We start from the raw sequence: 19,707 nt of genomic DNA on the forward strand, positions 1-19,707 counted from the left end.
GGTTATGCCTTTTGGATTAACTAATGCACCTAGTACTTTCATGAGACTAATGAACCATGTGTTAAGGGAGTTCTTGGGTAAGTTTGTTGTTGTGTATTTTGATGATATTTTGATTTATAGCAAGAACTTAGATGATCATTGCATTCATTTAAGGGTTGTTTTGCAAGTGCTAAGATATGAAAATTTGTATGCCAACCTAGAAAAATGTGTCTTTTGCACCGATCATGTGATTTTTTTAGGTTTCATTATGAGCTCTAAAGGGGTCCACGTTGATGAGGAAAAGGTGAAAGCCATTCGAGAGTGGTCTCCTCCCAAAAATGTAAGTGAGGTAAGAAGCTTTCATGGTTTGGCTAGTTTTTATAGGAGGTTTGTGAAGGACTTTAGTACCTTGGCAGCACCCCTCAATGAAATTGTTAAAAAGGATGTTGGTTTTAAATGGGGTGAAAAACAAGAGCAAGCCTTTGCTGCCCTAAAGGAAAAGCTCACCCAAGCACCAATTCTTGCATTGCCTAATTTTTCTAAATCTTTTGAAATTGAATGTGATGCATCTAATGTGGGAATTGGAGATGTTTTGTTGCAGGAAGGTCATCCACTTGCTTATTTTAGTGAAAAGCTAAAAGGGGCTGCCCTTAATTATTCTACATATGATAAGGAATTGTATTCCTTGGTGAGAGCTCTACAAACTTGGCAACATTACTTGCTGCCCAAAGAGTTTGTCATTCATAATGATCACGAATCCTTGAAACATTTGAAGGGACAAGGTAAGTTGAATAAGAGGTATGCCAAGTGGGTTGAGTTTCTTGAACAATTTCCTTATGTAATCAAGCATAAGAAAGGTAAATCTAATGTTGTGGCAGATGCACTCTCAAGAAGACATGTCTTGCTTTCTACTCTTGAAACAAAAGTTTTTGGTCTTGAGCATATTAAAGATTTGTATAAAAGTGACCTTGAATTTTCTTCAAAATTTTTAGCTTGTGAGCGTACTGCCTTCAATGGGTATTTTAGGCACAATGGCTATTTATTTAAAGAAAAAAAATTATGTGTGCCTAAAGGTTCCATTAGAGAATTACTTGTAAAAGAGGCGCATGAGGGAGGACTAATGGGTCATTTTGGGGTTTCTAAAACTCTAGAATTCTTAAAAGAACATTTTTATTGGCCTCACATGAAAATTGATGTCCAAAAGCTTTGTGAAAGATGCATTGTATGTAAAAAGGCTAAATCAAAAGTTATGCCTCATGGTTTATATACTCCTTTTCCTGTACCTGAATTTCCTTGGATTGACATTTCCATGGACTTTGTTTTGGGGCTGCCTAGAACAAAGAATGGCAAAGATTCTATTTTTGTAGTTGTGGACAGGTTTTGAAAAATGACACATTTTATTCCATGTAAAAAGGTGGATGATGCGTGTCATGTAACTGATTTGTTCTTTAAGGAAGTGGTGTGCCTACATGGCTTACCAAGGAGCATTGTCTCTGATCGTGACTCCGAGTTCTTAAGCCATTTTTGGAGGACTTTATGGGGAAAGGTGGGTACAAAGTTATTATTTTCCACTACTTGTCATCCCCAAACAGATGGACAAACTGAAGTAGGAAATAGAACTCTTTCTACTCTTCTTAGGGTTGTTCTTAAAAAGAATTTAAAAATGTGGGAGGAATGGTTACCTCATGTAGAGTTTGCTTACAATAGGGCTGTCCATAGCACTACACAACATTCACCTTTCGAGATTGTGTATGGTTTTAATCCTTTAACACCTCTTGATTTGTTACCATTGCCTAACACATCTATTTTGAAGCATAAAGATGGGAAAGCTAAGGCTGAATTTGTGAGAAAATTGCATGAACAAGTAAAATTGCAAATTGAAAAGAAAAATAAAAGTTATGCAAAAAGTGAAAACAAAGGGCGAAAGAAAGTTATTTTTGAACCCGGGGATTGGGTTTGGATACATATGAGAAAAGGGAGATTCCCATCACAAAGGAAGTCCAAACTTCAACCTAGGGGAGATGGACCATTTCAAGTACTTTCAAGGATCAATGACAATGCCTACAAAATAGAACTTCCAGGTGAGTATGGGGTAAGTACTACTTTTAATGTGGCTGATTTATCTCCTTTTGATGTAGGTGATGATGGTCTAAATTCGAAGTCGAATTCTTTTCAAGAAGGAAGGAATGATGAGCATGTAATCCAAGACATAAATGATACAATGCAAAGCTTAGGAGGTCCTATGACAAGGGCACGTGCAAGAAGAGTCAATGATGCCTTAGTTCACTTCATGATCAAGTCAATAGAATGCATGGGCCAGATTGAAGAAAAAGAGCCCAAGTTTATTCTTATCATCCAAGCATGTGATAAAAGGCCCAATAATGTATAAATAAATAAAAATAAAGGAAATACCAATAACCACACTATAATGGATGAAAATTGCAAGAGAAGTGGTAAATAAAGAATTGACATTATTCTGCCCTTTCAAGAACCCCACTATCTCTTCTTTATTTTGCACTTTCTTTGTAATAACTCAACCCACTATCATGATAATTAGTGGCTGAAACCCTTTTGTTTTCTTAGGAGTTAATTTTTACTTATTTCATCATCTTAAGCCATTCCTATATAAAGGAGGCATGTATCTTATTTTTGGATCAAGGAATTTTGTCAAGTTTACACATTGTGTAAGTGAGAGTATTTGCTCTTAGGTTCTGGATTGGACCAAAATTGATCTTATCAAGAAATCCTTTTCTTGTGGTGATCCTCATCCATAGGTTTATCATTCTCTCTTGGATTAGAAAGAGTGTGGTGCCCCTTCTACTTAATTCCATTTCTTATTTCTCATTTATTTCATATCAGTCTCGTTTATTTTATATGCATGTATCAAATTCTGTCATTCTTTCAATTATAAGGCAGATTACTTCCTCTGAGTCACAAAAGAATTAATATTCCAAAAGTTAACAAAGGATGCCTCTGCCCCCAAACCCTTAGGCACTTAGGCTCTTTGCTTGTTGTTTTTCTTCTGATGTTTTTTCTTATGCCTTCTGATATATGATTTCATTGCTGCTTATCTGTATCAGTTTTTTCTCTTATAAAATATCCATTTCCTGCCTAAGTTTCTATGTCTTTTTGATTCTGACAAAAAGGGGGAGAACTAAAACAGCTCTGATGAAAATACATATCTAAACCTCTTAATGCACTGCGAACATTAATATCTTAATGACTTATGAGAACTAAAGTTATGCAGGATAACAACTAAAGTACGAAACTGACTACCACACAAGGAAGATCCGGTAAGAACTTCTGTTAAATCTGATGATCCAACTCAGGGGGAGTCCATTGTATTTATCTAATTTTGAGATATTATTTACTGTTTCATCATCACTCTGACTTGTTTTGTCATCATAAAAAAGGGGGAGATTGTAAGAACAAATTTAGTTCTACAATGTATCTCTAAGATTTTGATGATAACAAAGGATGAAACAAAAATGGTACCCTAACGAAATATTTCTAAGTATGCAGAACTCTAATAAAAGAAGTCAGACAAACAATCATTAGATAAATAATCAAGCGCTAAGATGCCACTCAGAAGATACGCAACCAGAAGCTCTGACTCTGATCAAACGCAAGTGCAAGCTAAACTAAAGAAGTCAGACACTCTGAAGTGAAGAATGACTCTAGAATCTGAAGACGTATGCTCTGACATAGTCAAAGTAAAGAGAAACTCTGAAGACAGTCAGCAATAAGCATCCTCTGAAGTTGCAATCGCTCAATGAAGACTCTGACGTTAGGATCTTCTGATCCAGAAAACTTAACCTTGAAGAAACTCGCTTATGGAAAGAAGCTATTTTTAGGATGTTATGACGCTCCAAATATTGCTTTGGAAAGAACATGGAGATTAATGACTTTAATCATCCATTAATGCTCAAGATTCTGACATTAACATCACTCAACAATCTTCTCACTACTCCTATATAAAGGAAGAAACGCCACCCAAAGAAAATACCTGAAACACACGAGAATACAATACTTCTGCCATTCATTATTCTTCCTCTCACGAGTTGCTGCTCTAATGTGGGAATATTTCTTGTTCTTATCTTGTGTAATATCTGCTTATTGTTAGAAGCACTATTCATTATTGTAATCATACTATATTGCTAACATAATTCCTCAAGTGACTTGTGAAGTCTGAAAACATGAGAGGGCTAAGGGATCATTTTTCTCTTAGACGATTGTTTGTGTAATCTTTCAAGATTAGTGGATTAAGTCCTTTTTGAAGGCGAAATCACCTTGGCCGGGTGGACTGGAGTAGCTTTGAATTTCAAGCGAACCAATATAAAATTTTGTGTTGAATTCTTTTGTTTCTGCGTATGTCTAATTTTGAAAAAATTTTTATTCTTCTAAAACAATTCAAACCCCATTTCTTGTTTTTCTCTACCTTCATAAGGCTCATGACATACAACTTGAATCCTGATTTATAATTTGTTGGTAGAGACTTCTGCTAGTCACACTGTTGCTTTATGAAGGGAGACTTGACAATCATTTGATTTGAATCATGCTGAAATCTATGAATAGAGGTGAATACGATGAGCAACTAGGTCATTCGTCCCGTACCCAAAGATATTCAGAATGAGTTAATGGAATTTTCCACTCTCATTCATTCCTTATTTCTTATGGCTCATGTCACACAATTTGATCTTGATTGACAAGCTCTTGAAGAAACACCTTTGATATGCCCTGTATAATCCACTGCTTGATTTGTCTGGGATGCCTTGCGTGAAAGTCTAAACTTGAGGCCTTGAGATCCATAACTTTGTAGAAATAGTCTTATCAAGTGATCAATGGACTTTTGATCACTTGACTAGACTGTGGGATTATACATGAGTCAAAGGATTTAGTTAATCAAGATTTCTTTTGATCAATTTGAATCAAATGGATTAAATTAATGGTTAATTATGTACAATATGTGCAAGGATCAATCAATTAATCAGGTGGTTCCCAAATCCTAAGCTAAGAGATCATACAAAGATTAGGATCAAATTAATCATCTAACATGAAAAACAATTGATTTAAATGGTCAATTAAATCTAAATCAAGACCCTAATCTAAGGGAGCATGAAATTCCATGACTTTTCTAAAGCCTAGGGGTAAAAAAAGTCAATATACATGAATGTGGATTAATTTCTAAATCAACTTCTAATTACAAATTCAACTAAGATCTAACTAAATTCTAATTAAACCCTAATTAAATCTAATCACAAATTAAATTAAAAAACAATTATATTCTAATTAAATCCTAATTAGGCTATACAAATCAAACAATTGATTCCACAAATTGATTTTTATGTCAAAATATAAAATCAGCAATTAAATCAAGTTAAAAAAATGGATTATAAAAGAAAAGAAAACAAAATGGAATTATGTTGCAAGGGTGCATGGGCCAGAATGTGGTTCAATAAGAAAATTTGCATGGGATTTCAGCCACAAGCCCAAAGAATCAATGTCCTGAACCGAAAGGGTGTGTGTGCGTGGCATATGGTGATGCTGGCAGTGAAATGTCCATAGGCCCAGTCATTGAGGCCTAATCCGGAGTATAGGGGACACACACAAAAAAGATCAGATTATCAAAAAACACATGCATCACGTTTTTCATGTTTTCCACGTGATGGCTCAGTTCAAATGGATTTTATCTCCCTCCTTCCCTCCACCGCGCCGGAGCTCACTGTCGGCGGTGGTTGAGCAACAACTCATGAAAAATAAACAGAAACATTCCAAATTTCATGCCGAGTCCAAATCCATAAACGAATTCAAATAATTACTCGTGACGAATCTAGATCGAAAAAAAGATCCAAGAACCCTAGAACTAAGAACATAAATTAAATGGTGGATATCAGGAATCAAAGCCCTAGAGGTTAGGGCTTTGATTCAGCTCAACAAGCTCTACATGATGGTAACTTATTTGGGGCAAAATGATGAATAATGAAGGATTCACTCACTAGAGCAGTCGCTGGGAATTCAATGAACTCTTCTTTACAACATTCGAAGCTCTTGATTCTTCGATCTTAGGCTTTTCAATCTTTTTCTTCTCTCTTCTTCTTTCTCTGTGTGTTGATGTTTTCTATTGTGCGTGAGAGTGGTTAGGTTCTAGCTCTTATTGTTTCAGAACTTCAAGGTGAGGCTCTAAGCAACAATGGAGGGAGATAACTTTTCAGTGAGGGTGAGAGAGAGAAATGAGAGTGATTTTGTGCATCAAAAAGATTAGTTCCCCTGAAAATGATGATGGAACCAATATATAGAACTCAATTTCAGTTAGAAACTCAAATGAAATTCATGCTGAAATTCATTTGTTAGTTAGAAATTAATAAGTTTGTTATAGTGAAATGAGGTGGTTAGTGGTGAAATACAAATTGAAATGAAATGAATGCTTAAGTGAATTTTTTGTTGAAATTACATTGGAATTCAAATTAAATTTAGATGATTTTTTAGATAATTCGCTGCATTGCTTGGTATGCTGTTATTGTTGTAGGTCAGTTATGTTAGCTTGGCCAATTGAGTGTCAGTAGTAATATAGAATTGTGACTTGATAAGCTGGTGGTTTCGAGCTGCAAGTTTTAACCTAGGTTTAGTGTGACTCAGCTGCAAGATGCTTTTGTCATGGATCAACCGACTGCAATAGGTTTTGGTGTAAGGCTATGCAATCTTAAGAGCAAGACAAAGCTTATTCAGGAACTTCAAACTGCAGTTGACCTGCTGGACTTGGTGAAATCAAGATCCTCCATCCATTTTCCTGCATGATCATTGTTGTTATATGTTGGTACAAGTATGTATTATGATTCATATCTTTTTAATCCCATCCTCTTTCCTGTTGGGCTCATGGCTGCTTATTTGGATGAAATGTTATCTGTTAGTGCATGATGTTGAACTTGTCTAATATTGCCATAGCCAGGTGGTGCTGCTAGATATGATGTTGCATTGTAGTGGATGCACCTGCTGCTTCTTGTTTATTGTATGTGCTTGGCATGCTAGGTCTGGCATATGGTATGTTGTGATCTGACTATGGTGATAATGCAAGGCAAGCTAGGCAGGTATGCATTGATGTAGGCTGCATGATGCTGATGTAAAACGACATGGTTCAGGGCTTGTGAACATGATGACTTGAGGATGATGATCTGAGGTAGATCAAGTCATGTTGCATGGCCAAGGTTTTGATGCAGGTAGGGTAAGGTCATGGTTTACTAAAGGAAACATGGGCTGCATTTGTCATGTTTTTGTCTAATTGTTTGAATGATTTCTGTATGAGTCTGAAATGTGTTGAATGCTTGTTCATGTATTCATAATGCAGGATCAATGGCTGGTGAAATTAGGCATGATGGCAAGATGAAACAAGGCAACAACCTAAGCATGATTAGGCCAACCAACCAAGTCCAAAACATATTGACTATAACATGAAAAACCAAGTTCAAATAGCCATCTCAAGGTAAAAAATGGGAATGGTGGATGAAAAATAGAGCTAGGACTAGTCATTTAGTGATAAGGGATGAAAAATGACCTATGTTGACTTTGGTCAAAGTTGACCAAAAAGTCAATTGTTGACCAAAGTCAACAATTGGTCAACATGTGTTTTTTTAACTTCTTGATATATAATGAACATTTATGTGTGATAATGAATGAAATTGACCATTTGAATGAAAAATGGATGAATTAAATGTATGAACATGTTTCTTGATTTTGAATTTGAATGAACATTATTTGTAATGAAATGGATTTAAGCATAAATAAGCATGAACATGTTGAAATGACTTGGATAGAATCAAAACAAAGGCTACAAAGGACAAATGCAAGAGAACTATGAAGTTCTTAGCAAGGCCAATAATATGCAATGCATTAGATCATAAACAAAATCACATACCAAACCATGATGGCATGACCATGACCAGATGGATAAATGGAAATAGATGAATTTTATAAAGTTAAGAACTTGGGCTAGCACCAAGGCACTCAAGCACAAATGAATAAAACCAAAACCCAGGCAACCATGTGAATGAGAAGTTGGGTGAAACACATAACACATTAACTAGGGTCTAATGGAGTAATCTAGACCCCTAAAGACCCTTTCGACCAATTCATATTCAGGCACTTGGGTAAAGCACCTTGCCTTCAACATCCTGAACTTATTTAGATAGTCATCAATTGACTCAGGCGCTTTACGCCTTACACTAGCCAATTCCTTGAGGCTAATCTTCAACTGTCCCATATAAAACTGTTCATGGAACACCATCTCCAATTGATTTCAATTTTGTATGGAGTGGGGAGGGAGTGTTGTGAACCATGTAAAGGAGTTTTTTGTTAGGGAGTTTGGGGAAAATCTCACTTTCAAATTCTCATTATTTGCTATATCGCCTTCTTCAGTTTGGTATCGAGCAATATGTTCGACATTCGATTCACTTGTGTCTTCTACAAACTTGGTGAATTTAGGAACTTTCCAGACTCTAGGGAGTTCATCTTGCAACACATATTCAGACAAATGAGGCACACAATTTGGCATATGTAGTCCTACACTAAGGCCATTATGGGCTCAATTATTTCCCCCCCTTAGGATATCTTATCGAACATTCCTGACTACATCATCAACATCTTGGTCCCTATTTACCATAACTACTCTTGGGTTAACTTAGCCTATATATTATTCTTTTCCCCCACACACAGGAGGTCCGACAGGTCGAATAACCTATTATTGTTATTGCCCTTGGTTAATAGAGGCAACCCATTGTCAGACACCCCTATTGCACTGACTTGCATAATTTGAGGAATTGGTTGTGCCTGGGCCTGAGTGGCCCTGAATTTTTTTGGCTATTTTACCCATTTGATTGGCCAATAATTGATAACTTTGATTAGTGTTCTGAATTCGAGAATTAAACATTGTACTGATTTGTTGAGTAAGCATGTTAACCATCTCGTGGTTAATTTCATCCATTTGTTGTCTTATGGATAACATGGAATTTAGTGTTAGAGCAGACATATTTGGGATGGCAAATTCAATCCCTCCAGATTGTGTTATTCGACCAGGGTTGCTAATAGTAGACCGTGATACCACATATGGATTCAAAGGAGACGCTATTGTTGCATTATTATATGCATACATTGATGTGTTACTAGGTAATCATGTCATTATCGCAGTTGGCATACCATAAGGGAAATCCCTAGAAACCAATGGCATTGTAAAACCTGGCACATATGAAGGCTTATGATCTCTTATAGCAGTGTGTGTGGCCTTAGGAATGGTTGAAATACTTGTTGCCGTAGGAAATGAAACCATCACTCTTGGTAACGACGTTGCACTCATTATTGGGGGTAAGGATAACTTCATTAGTTCCTACGGGATTTGAATTCCCTGTCGTTTTAATTGTCGATCTGACAGGTTATTCAGTGTTTGGAATATCATTTTGGGGAAGTGAAGTGTTCTTAGGGCGAACCATTTCGGCTAGAGATTTACCACTCCTCAAGCGGATAAAAGTCCAGACGCAAAAAATATTTTTCAACACAAGAAAAGTTCGACAACAAAGAAATAAAAATACAACCTTTTTTTAAAGGAGAAAATTCAAAAATTTGCACAGACAAGTCCCATTGGACGTGCCAATTTGTTCGTCGGTGAGTTTGGTAAACAATCACTTAATTTTAAATTTATTGCTCGAAGGACCAAACTAGTAAATCCCAAGGCATTTTGTGCAAAATTTCTGAGAAAAGAAGTGCGCATTAATTTTGTCGAGTATTTGTGTTGACTAATTTGAAAAAAAGATCAAGTTTGAAAGTAAATGTAACAACAACTTCGACTAAGTCAAAATGGTAACTTGAATGAAAATATAAACAAGTAAATGTAGATTAAATGAAAAAAAATGTATTTGCACAAGTAAAAGTTGGTAGGCAAGTACATTTTTTGCAGAGACTCATTTCTCGCTTACGTATGAATACTTTGAGTTTGTATTGAAGTTTACAATGATTTTGCCACCCCGAATCCTAACGCTAGATTCCCTATTTATAGTACTATGAAACGAATTGTCTTCAACGTTCAACTGACACGTGACCTCTACATGCTTCGCTCGCCTTTGATTGATCTCCACGTGTCTTTGGCATTTTGGATAAGACCAAAAATAATTATTTTGTTTGATTTTGAATTTGCTTTGGCCGAATTTCCTTCGATTTCTCGAATTGGTCAACAATTAACTTTTGAAGATTTCGCTAAATATCATACCAAATCCTCAATATGTCGAACATCGATGTTTCCCAAACCATCTTTGATCGAAAGGCATGAAATCTTGTCATACGTTTTGTACAAAAATTTCAACTAACTCCCTTGTCGAGTTAGTATATTGGAATTTCTTGCCTAACAAATTATCCTGTTCCTGATCACTTCAAAAACATCTTGATAGCCAAACAACACATTCATTTGTTTGCACCACTTATAAAAAGAATTTAGTAGAAAATAACAAAAAGTTATTTTAATTTTTTAAAGTGATAAATAATTTAAGAAAAATAAATAAATCAAAAGGAGCATTTTATAACGAAACAAACGGGGTATAAAAGAGCTTAGCTGGCTCTTGTAGACTGCTATTACTCTGGTTGGTGACTGGTACAATCGCCCATTGACGAAGTAGTTTCTGTTTCCCGGTGAATCTTCTCCCAAAATGAACGAGGATGATGTATCCCGTCAAATCCACCAGATGGTGAGGTTTATCCAACAAGAAGCTGAAGAAAAAGCCACCGAGATCTCAGCTTCTGCCGAAGAGGTAACGCCATTTCTCCGATCAATTTCTTTTCTCGATCGCAATTCGTAATCACATTCATCCTGTCTTCAATTTATCTTAACTCTGATTTTTCTTCACGTAGGAATTCAATATCGAGAAGCTTCAGTTGGTTGAAGCCGAGAAGAAGAAGATCAGACAAGAATACGAACGCAAAGAGCGCCAAGTTGAAATTCGAAAGAAAATGTAATTTTCGATTTAATTTTTTTTTTCTGTTTTTCTTACTGATAATTCGAATTTCCAATGGTTTTTAATTTTTATTATGTTTTCTGAAATGTAACTTTTGTTTGCTGAAATGGTTGAATTTGAATTCTGGTGATCTTTTGGGATCAATCGCTATTTTTTTTTCAATTGCATATATTCAGATATTAAATCTATTGGTTAGATCTTGTAATTTGATCCTGGCATTTGCATCTGATTTTTGCTTGATTTCTGAATTCTGATTAAGGTGTGTTCAGGTTCCGTATCACTGCTGACAGCGCCATTGACGGTTGTGATTAATTTATTCATTTTTTTAAAAATTATTACTGGTGTTCACGTGGCATTGTCGGTATCGTGTTTCTGGTGTCCCTGATTCATAGATTCATATCATTCTAGTGTATCCTTGGCATAATCTTCGGTTAAATTTATAACTAATAATCAGTGTTAGCTTCTTAGCTTCATTGAGCTTTAGCTGAATGTAGCTAGAAGTTTAATAGTTTTCTCTCTATATTTTCATTTTGGTTTTTGGTTTTGAACTAACTCAGTTTAATGTTCAAACCATTGATAAGTATCTGCTGCTAATTACTTGAAGTTAGGGTTATATGTTGCGAAAATATGATGAGTGAAACTCTTCTTTTTTTGAGGATTAATTTGTTTCATGATGTGAATACTGTTCATTTCTGTATTGTTATGCTAACTTACAAAAATATATTTGAATTTTTTGGGCACAATTGTTTGGTGCAGTGAGTACTCGATGCAGCTGAATGCTTCTCGGATCAAAGTTCTTCAAGCTCAAGATGACATTGTTAATTCCATGAAAGAAGTTGCAGCTAAGGAACTTTTGAATGTGAGCCATCATCACCTTGTGGAGGATATTTTGCATGTGGGTCATCATGAGTACAGAAACCTTCTTAAAGATCTCATTGTTCAGGTTAGTTAAATTTTCAATATTTTACACCTAAGTATTGTTTGAACTTGCATTTTGCCAAGTATCTCTATCATATATGTATCATTGTTTGCACTTTTTGGTAGTGTTGCTGATAGGCAACCGGCATTGCTGTTATTTATTCACTTTGTCTCAATTTTGTATTACATGTAATGATAGCATTTTGTAGATATAATATAACAAGTATATTCATGGAAATTTGCAATGACCTGGTAACTTTGATGAACCGTTCTCAGTGTTTGTTTCAAATAATAGTTATATGCTGTCATGAGAAGCAACCTTGGTTTTTAAGGTGGCACGTTTGATGTTACGGGTTCAATCCCTACCTACCCTTTCCCTCTTCTGATATTATTTTATGGACCACCTTCTATGCACAAGCATGTGGACTTTGAGTATAATGTAATAGTAAGATTTGTACATTACAGAGTTTGCTAAGACTGAAAGAACCTTCTGTCTTGTTGAGATGTCGGAAACGTGACGTGCACATGGTAGAACATGTGCTGGAAGCAGCTGCAGAGGAGTATGCTGAAAAAGCAGGTGTTATTCCACCAGAGATCGTTGTTGACCATGATGTATATCTTCCACCTGCACCCAAGCATCACCATCCTCATGATCCCTACTGGTAATGTTTATATTTTAGACTTATAAAATATTTAGCAACTGTGGATTTTGTTAATCAGGTCCTTGCTTCTTTATGTTGTACATTCTTTCTCTTGATTAATCACACTAAATTTGGTCAGAATTAATCAAGGGTTTCAAACCTAAGGTTACCATGTTTTTGGTGTTTTTAGTTGATTGAGGATACTGCCTAAATTTGTCTAGCCAACTCTACAATTGTTAGCTTCTATATTTTCACGGTAGAAATGCATTGGAACGCGAAAATTGACAGGAAAATGTGCATACAAACATACATGTAGTGTGTTTGGGGAGACTTATAAATCAAGGCTACTCTACAATTTGTTGCTTCTGTATTGACGTGAGAAAGCTTTCTCCAATGTCCATCCAAACATGCCATTAGTTGTGTTAGGTGCTTTAATAATAGATACCAGTTTCAGCATACCTGATTATTTGTATGGATATTCAGCTCTGGTGGGGTGGTGTTGGCTTCTCGCGATGGAAAGATTGTGTGTGAAAATACTCTTGATGCACGGCTGGATGTAGTGTTCCGCAAAAAGCTTCCAGAGGTAAAGTTTCTGGTGCATAGCTATTATCATGTTATGTGACTTATTTCTCTTCATTATATACTTTCTGCTTCATTGTTTGTATTGTTGACTTTCACATTATGTTCAGCTACAAAGGCAGTTATTTTTAAGGATATTTGAACTTTGAAATTGAAACGTAACATCTGGTGACTAATGAAGATTCTCGTTGTCGCAGATTCGAAAACAACTATTTGGACAAGTTGCTGTTTGAAGACATAGATTGCATTCGTTGCCCCTGGAATATTTGTATTCTGCACGGATGCCATTGCTTATGTAAACTTGTTCTGAGAAACAACATTTTTTTAGGGCCAATTGTTCTCATATTGCATGTGATGATGTGGTCATGTGGCGGTCAATTTCTATTTACTTAATTTAATTGATGAAAACCTTGATGGTGTTTGCCCCGACTAGTTGCAAATAAAATATTGGACATTGCTGCCAACAATATTGAAATAGATACTGTTCTCCAATGGTGTGTCTGGTGCTAGTATAAAGTTGTTTTCTATCGGATATTATAGAATAATAAACCATAATATTTATCTCTTCAATTTAGTGGATAAAGTATATAAATATTATTAGCATTTAAAGTATATTAAACCTGTCAATTTGGTCTCTAATTCATATTAAAATCCATCCGTTTAGAGCTTCTAAAATCCTTAGGATTAAATTTGACAAATTTTATATAAACTCAGAACACATTAGTCTCAGATACATAATAGTATTGACATTTCACTTAAGTTAAGTCTTACGGAGTATATAAAACTAAATTAAAAAGAATGATAACTTCATATATAAATTTATTTATGAATTATTCATTTAAATAAGGATTAAGCATTGACTAAATTTATGATTACTATTTATGAATTATTCATTTAAATAAGGATTAAGCATTGACTAAATTTATGATTACTATTTATGAGACGTCCAATATATATATATATATATATATATATATATATATATATATATATATATATATATTTTTAAATTGTTTGTCTTTTAAAAAAAAAAACCTATCATCGACCTTTTAAGCTATTTTGGTCTGGTCTCACGTATAACTTCTAATTAAATTTATTTAAATTAAAAAAATATTTATAAAATAATTTTTTTGACATAAATTTAATAGTTATAAAATCTAAAAAATTATATAAATTTATTTGATTAAATAACACTTTTAAATAAAATTCTAACTTACAAACATAACAATTTGTTGATACTTATAAATTAATAAAAATCAAAAAAATAATTATATGATATAGTTTTACCATAAACTAATAAACTAATATAGAACATAAACAAATATTATCATTATATAAATAAATAAAAATTGAATTTATAATTAAGCTCTATTTAAATAAATATAATTTAATTTCTAAACATAATTTCACTTTTTTAACATTATTATAATTAAACTAATAATTGGATTTTTTCAAAACTTTTGTTGTTAAAATTGAATTTTAAAACAAGGCGATAAAATTTAAGAAAAATAAAAATAGAATAATCAAAATTATAATTAGATTAAAAAATAAATATAAAAGATTCATTGAATCAAGAAATCCACTTATTCATCTGTCTGATTAATAAATAGACAAAATTATATTGATTTCATCGAATCAATTATAACTATGATTCATCAAAATTATAATTAGATTAAAAAATAAATATAAAAGATTCATTGAATCAAAAAATCCACTTATTCATCGGTTCAACTAATAAACCGATTTCACCGAATCAATTATAACTATGATTCAACTGACTTTACCAAAAAAAAAGACCGCCCTCCATCAAATACTAGGGATTCCCACAACAGCCGTCAGGAAATTGTGAATATGCGCTGAATTCTAAAGAGCATGGCACACCTAATAAATTGGAGCCACCTGCCCCAAATTTTCCTACTAAAGAAAATGAGTTACACACTAAAAATTACAGGATTGAATTATTTACTTGAAGAGAATTAAATACAATAATTTGAGCCATGAATTATTGAAAATGTTTATTCAATTAATTACAAAATACTCCCTATAGTTTTTAATAAAAATAAGTTTGTTTTGTAAATTCATTAAATAATCAATATATCTATCTAATTTATATAATATATTAATTACTTAATAAATATAAAAATAAATCTTTTCTTATATTAAATATCAGAGGAAATAAATATATATTTTTAGTAGTATTGAATGTTAGAGAAGTTCAAGCTCAAGCCATAATAAGACTTTGAGCAACTAACTGAGTTGGTTGTTATCTTGTTAACAGTTAGGATTATAGTTAGCTGTTTGTTACAACAAAGTTAGTTAGTACTCTCTAGAGCTTTTGTAATCTCGAAGCTTCCTTGTTTAGCTAGTATATTATATAAGCACATTCAATGATATTATTGTAATTGTTAACTAAATGTATGAAATGTATATTAGCTTCTTTGCATATCTCCATATGCTTCATAATACATTATAGTTGATTTTACAACTCTATCGTGGAATCAATAGTTGGTTTCTATCATCCATGCTTCCCCGGTCAGTCTTCATTACTTCATCTTCTTCCCTAAAGATTCAATTTCAGTTTCATCATAAACACAATGTATTTGTCAAGTCAAATAGTAGCAAAGGAATCCGCAGAAAATCAAGATTCGTTTGTCAAAGATCCAACTCAATCACAAGTAATTTCGTCTATTTGTTACTACATACAATTCCATCAAATTGTTTGGACCAAAACTATCAATCAAGTTGCAAGATAACAATTATTTGATTTGGAATCAACAAGTGGAATGAGTAATTTTAACACAGGAAATGCATAAGCTGGTTGTAAATCCCCAAATTCCTCTAAAGTTCAAGACAATGCAAGATCATCTAACAAGTATGATCTTTTGTGAATATGAATCTTGGATTGTCCAAGAATAACTTGTGATGATATGTTTGTTATAGACAACTTCCGAGTATGTTTTGCCTAGAGTTCTTTACTACAAACATGCCTTTGAAGTTTGGGATAAAATCCACAAATATTTCTACGCTCAAATGAAAAGTAGGGTTCATCAATTATGTGTTACGCTGAAATCAACAAAGAAAGAAAAATGTTCTATCATTGGATTTGTCATACGAATCAAAGCTATTGTTAATTCCCTCTTATTAATCTCTCCTCAAGTGTGAGTCCATCCATTATACCACTTCTCAAAGAAAAAATCTTTCATCCACACACTTGTACTGTCATTGACACCCTTACCGCATCACAAACACTTCAACAATACAGACCGCCTGACCACCATCATATCAGGAAAACTTTCGATACAAGGAGTCAAACCCTTATTTGAACAGTCAACTTCGATACCACTAATGGGTCATGAGGGGAGCAACGACATTGGGTTAAGAGTAATACATTGATGAGAGAAACAACACATATTCATCCAAAACCTTAAAGCATTAGGTATATGTGTTATCTCACTAATAAAATACCCAACCTCCATTTTTTCAAGCAATGTGAGACTTCCAACTCACACTTGTATCTCAATAGAGACAACGTCATAGGTCAAACAATATGACTCGTGATCGATTTGAAGTGGTCGATAAGGCGAGTTTGTCTTTATAACTTAGCAAGTGCACACCGATTAAAGTTTAGTTTTAAAGGGGCAAGGTCGTTAAATCTAACATTGTACTCAAGGTATTCTCAATTTTTATTGGCTTTCTTATTTATTAGCGTTATGTCAGAGGTGAACATACCCTCTTGTTGTTTTCTCTTTTTTTGGACGACCTAACTTCGTAGGCGATCTACCCTTTATGGACTTGACTGATAATACCCAATAAGGAGTTATATGTAGGCGCAAGTATACCCTTTAGGATTCTGGCAATAATACACCGTAGAGAGTCGCGTTAGGCGTAAGATACCTTTCAGGGTTCCAACAATGATACTCCATAGGGATTCACACGTAGATGCAAAGATACCCTGTAGGGTTCCAGCAATGATACCCCCATATAGAATCACCTTTAGGTGCAAGGATACCCAGTAGGGTTTCAGCATGATACCCCATAGGGAGTCGCTCGTAGGCGTATGTATACTCTATAGGGTCTCAAAATGATACTTTGTATGGAGTCTCTCGTGGACGTAAACACACTTGATAGGCTTCCAGCATGATACCCCTTAAGGTGAAGATGCTACCGAGTCTTGTAACAAATTCATCACACTTTTAAGATCACTTTGTTTGACTTTTTCCTCTTTTGTTAGTGATGTTAGCTTAGTTATTTTTTGATTGTTTTATGCTTCACCAAATCTTTTCATAACCTGCATTACAATCAACCTGATACTAGTTTTAGTAAAATCAACATATCATGAAGAAAATATGCACTTATACTTGTAATATGGAAAAAAGTATCCCACAATCAATGTATTTCATGACACAATATTATTAGCCTCAGAATTTTTCCAAAATACATTCAAAGTCGTGCCCATATTTTCCCCTAAAACAAGTAATAACCATTACATTATTTGAAACCCATCCACCACTTAATGTTCTTAATGTTGGACTCAGAGAGTAAAAAAAGGATAAAACAATGGTTCCAGCTTATTCAAACATATTTGATTACAATTATGGCCCAAATTTTAATTATCATAAAATATATGAATCATAAATAGGAGTGGCAAAACAGGTCCTAATAGTCGAGCATGCCTATTTTGCGCGTCAATTTTTGTGGTCGAACCTAAATTTTGAACCCGCACATTCAAGTAGGTATGTCCCACCCCTAAAAAAATGGGGTAAATGCAAGCAACCCGTACATATAAGTAAAAAAAATGGAATTCATATGTTTGGTGGGCCATGACCAGACCAACCCATTTATTTACAACTAAAATTATGATTAATTTACTACTTTTCTTTTTCCTTGTCTCTTTCATTCATGTTCCTCTTTCCTTCCCTGTTAACAAATTGTTGTTACTTCCTCAATGTTCACAAATGCGCCGCTACTTCCATCCTTCACGAATCATGTTTGCATAAATCACTAACTTCTGATTACTTTCTCTTTATCCATAGATTGTTGCACCACTGCAAAGAATCTGGGTTCATCTTTTGTGTGCTTATCATCCACGCCTACACACTACAAAGAATAATAGGTAAATATGAAACATGACCGTGTTTTCATTTTCTTTCATTTATGTGTGCTTATTTATGTGCTTGGTTCAATTTTTTGCCTTTTTTATGGATTCTTATGCACTCCCTTATTTTCCTAATAAACTTTATTATTCAATAAATACATAGGTTTAATGGAAGAAATGATCCTCAATCGTTATTACTTCTTTTAACTATAAATTATGCTTTTAAGTTTGATTCCTATTAGTACGAGTATCCAAGTATCCAAGTTTGATTCCTATTAGTATGAATATGTTGCATCATATATTTGCGTTTTATACTTTTTGCATTTTTTATTAATATAGGATTGTCAATCTGTTATTTTTATGTTCAATGTTTTATATGTTTTGGCGAAATCATATATCAAACGCATGACTCGTATCGATTACTGACCATAACCTTACGAATTGGATTTAAAGTATATGTTCACCTTAGTAATCGATTAGGAATAAAATATTAAAAGTTGTGACTTATTATTTAACATTATGAAATTTGTTTGTTTTAACTATTTAGCTGACCTAAGATATTAGAGAGTTGTAGTCTAGAAGAGTGAGTTATACACCAAAGAATTGGGTATAACAATTATGTTAAATCATCGTATTCGTTGAAAAATTAATATAAATCAATTAGACACCAACATCAACAGTGGCGTATAAGGAATTCGAAATAAGGCCTAATCACGTTTAATCTGATCAAGTTTTCCAACAATTTATTTGTACAATTTATTTCTCAAATCAAACCCGAAAATCTTCTAACTTTACTTTCTATAGCACTTAAATCGCTTTGCTAAAATAAAACAATCTCTGTGGATACAAATTTATTTTATTACTTCGATAATATTTAGTACCCTTGCTAAATTGTCATCAAGTTTTTGGCTCTGTTGCCAGAGATGTTGAATTATTTTAGGCTTAATGTATCTTTTGATCCCTTAACTTAATTTAAGATTTCAGTTTAGTCCTTTATAATTTTTTTTTTATATTTTAGTCCCTTAAAAACCATTTTGTTAGTCAAGTTAGTCCTTTTCGTCAATTTTTTTTGAAAAAACGCTTAGTCGTGCATATGTGGCATGAGAACATGACATTATATTATCTTACATTGCTTTTTAAGTTTATTTTAAAGTTATTATTATTTGTTATAAGACACTTGAAACACCTTAACCCTAGTTTCATAACATTTGGTTACCATATTCAATTCAGTGTCACTTTCATTCTCTCCTAAAATTTGATTTTTTAGCTAACATTTTCTTTGTAGACTCTTTGGAACCCTAACCGTAAGAAATCTTCACTTCAAAACCTTTATCCTATTGGAACAAGATTGTTCATATCCCTTGGGTTTTGATGATAACAAAGTACTTAAATAATAAGTGGGTATATTAACATATGTTCAAGTGTGCAGGATCACAAGTTTAGTATTCAACTCTAAATAGACCCTGTTAAAAACATATGTGGAGAAGAAAAGAATATAAGATTCTAG

General features: G+C 33.7%; 1 protein-coding gene and 1 long non-coding RNA gene across 4 annotated transcripts; both read left to right on the forward strand.

The window, feature by feature from the left end:
• The first annotated feature begins 5,604 nt into the window (after nt 1–5,604).
• Nucleotides 5,605–7,689, forward strand: LOC127107466 (uncharacterized). Of its 3 annotated transcripts, none has more exons than XR_007795726.1 (3): nt 5,605–6,799; nt 6,922–7,193; nt 7,322–7,689. It is a non-coding gene; the product is annotated as an uncharacterized LOC127107466 (long non-coding RNA). The 3 variants fall into 3 exon arrangements; XR_007795727.1 differs by having other exon boundaries at nt 6,926–7,193; XR_007795725.1 differs by having other exon boundaries at nt 5,605–7,193.
• Nucleotides 7,690–10,530: 2,841 nt separating this feature from the next.
• Nucleotides 10,531–13,597, forward strand: LOC127101627 (V-type proton ATPase subunit E). The gene is made up of 6 exons (XM_051039086.1): nt 10,531–10,763; nt 10,864–10,964; nt 11,724–11,910; nt 12,351–12,547; nt 13,010–13,109; nt 13,303–13,597. The coding sequence occupies exons 1-6, from the start codon at nt 10,662–10,664 to the stop codon at nt 13,336–13,338; spliced, it is 723 nt and encodes a 240-aa protein (XP_050895043.1). The 5' UTR covers nt 10,531–10,661; the 3' UTR covers nt 13,339–13,597.
• The last annotated feature ends 6,110 nt before the right edge of the window (nt 13,598–19,707 follow it).

The sequence above is a fragment of the Lathyrus oleraceus genome, chromosome 7 (assembly GCF_024323335.1).
Source record: "Lathyrus oleraceus cultivar Zhongwan6 chromosome 7, CAAS_Psat_ZW6_1.0, whole genome shotgun sequence".
NCBI lineage: Eukaryota > Viridiplantae > Streptophyta > Magnoliopsida > Fabales > Fabaceae > Lathyrus > Lathyrus oleraceus.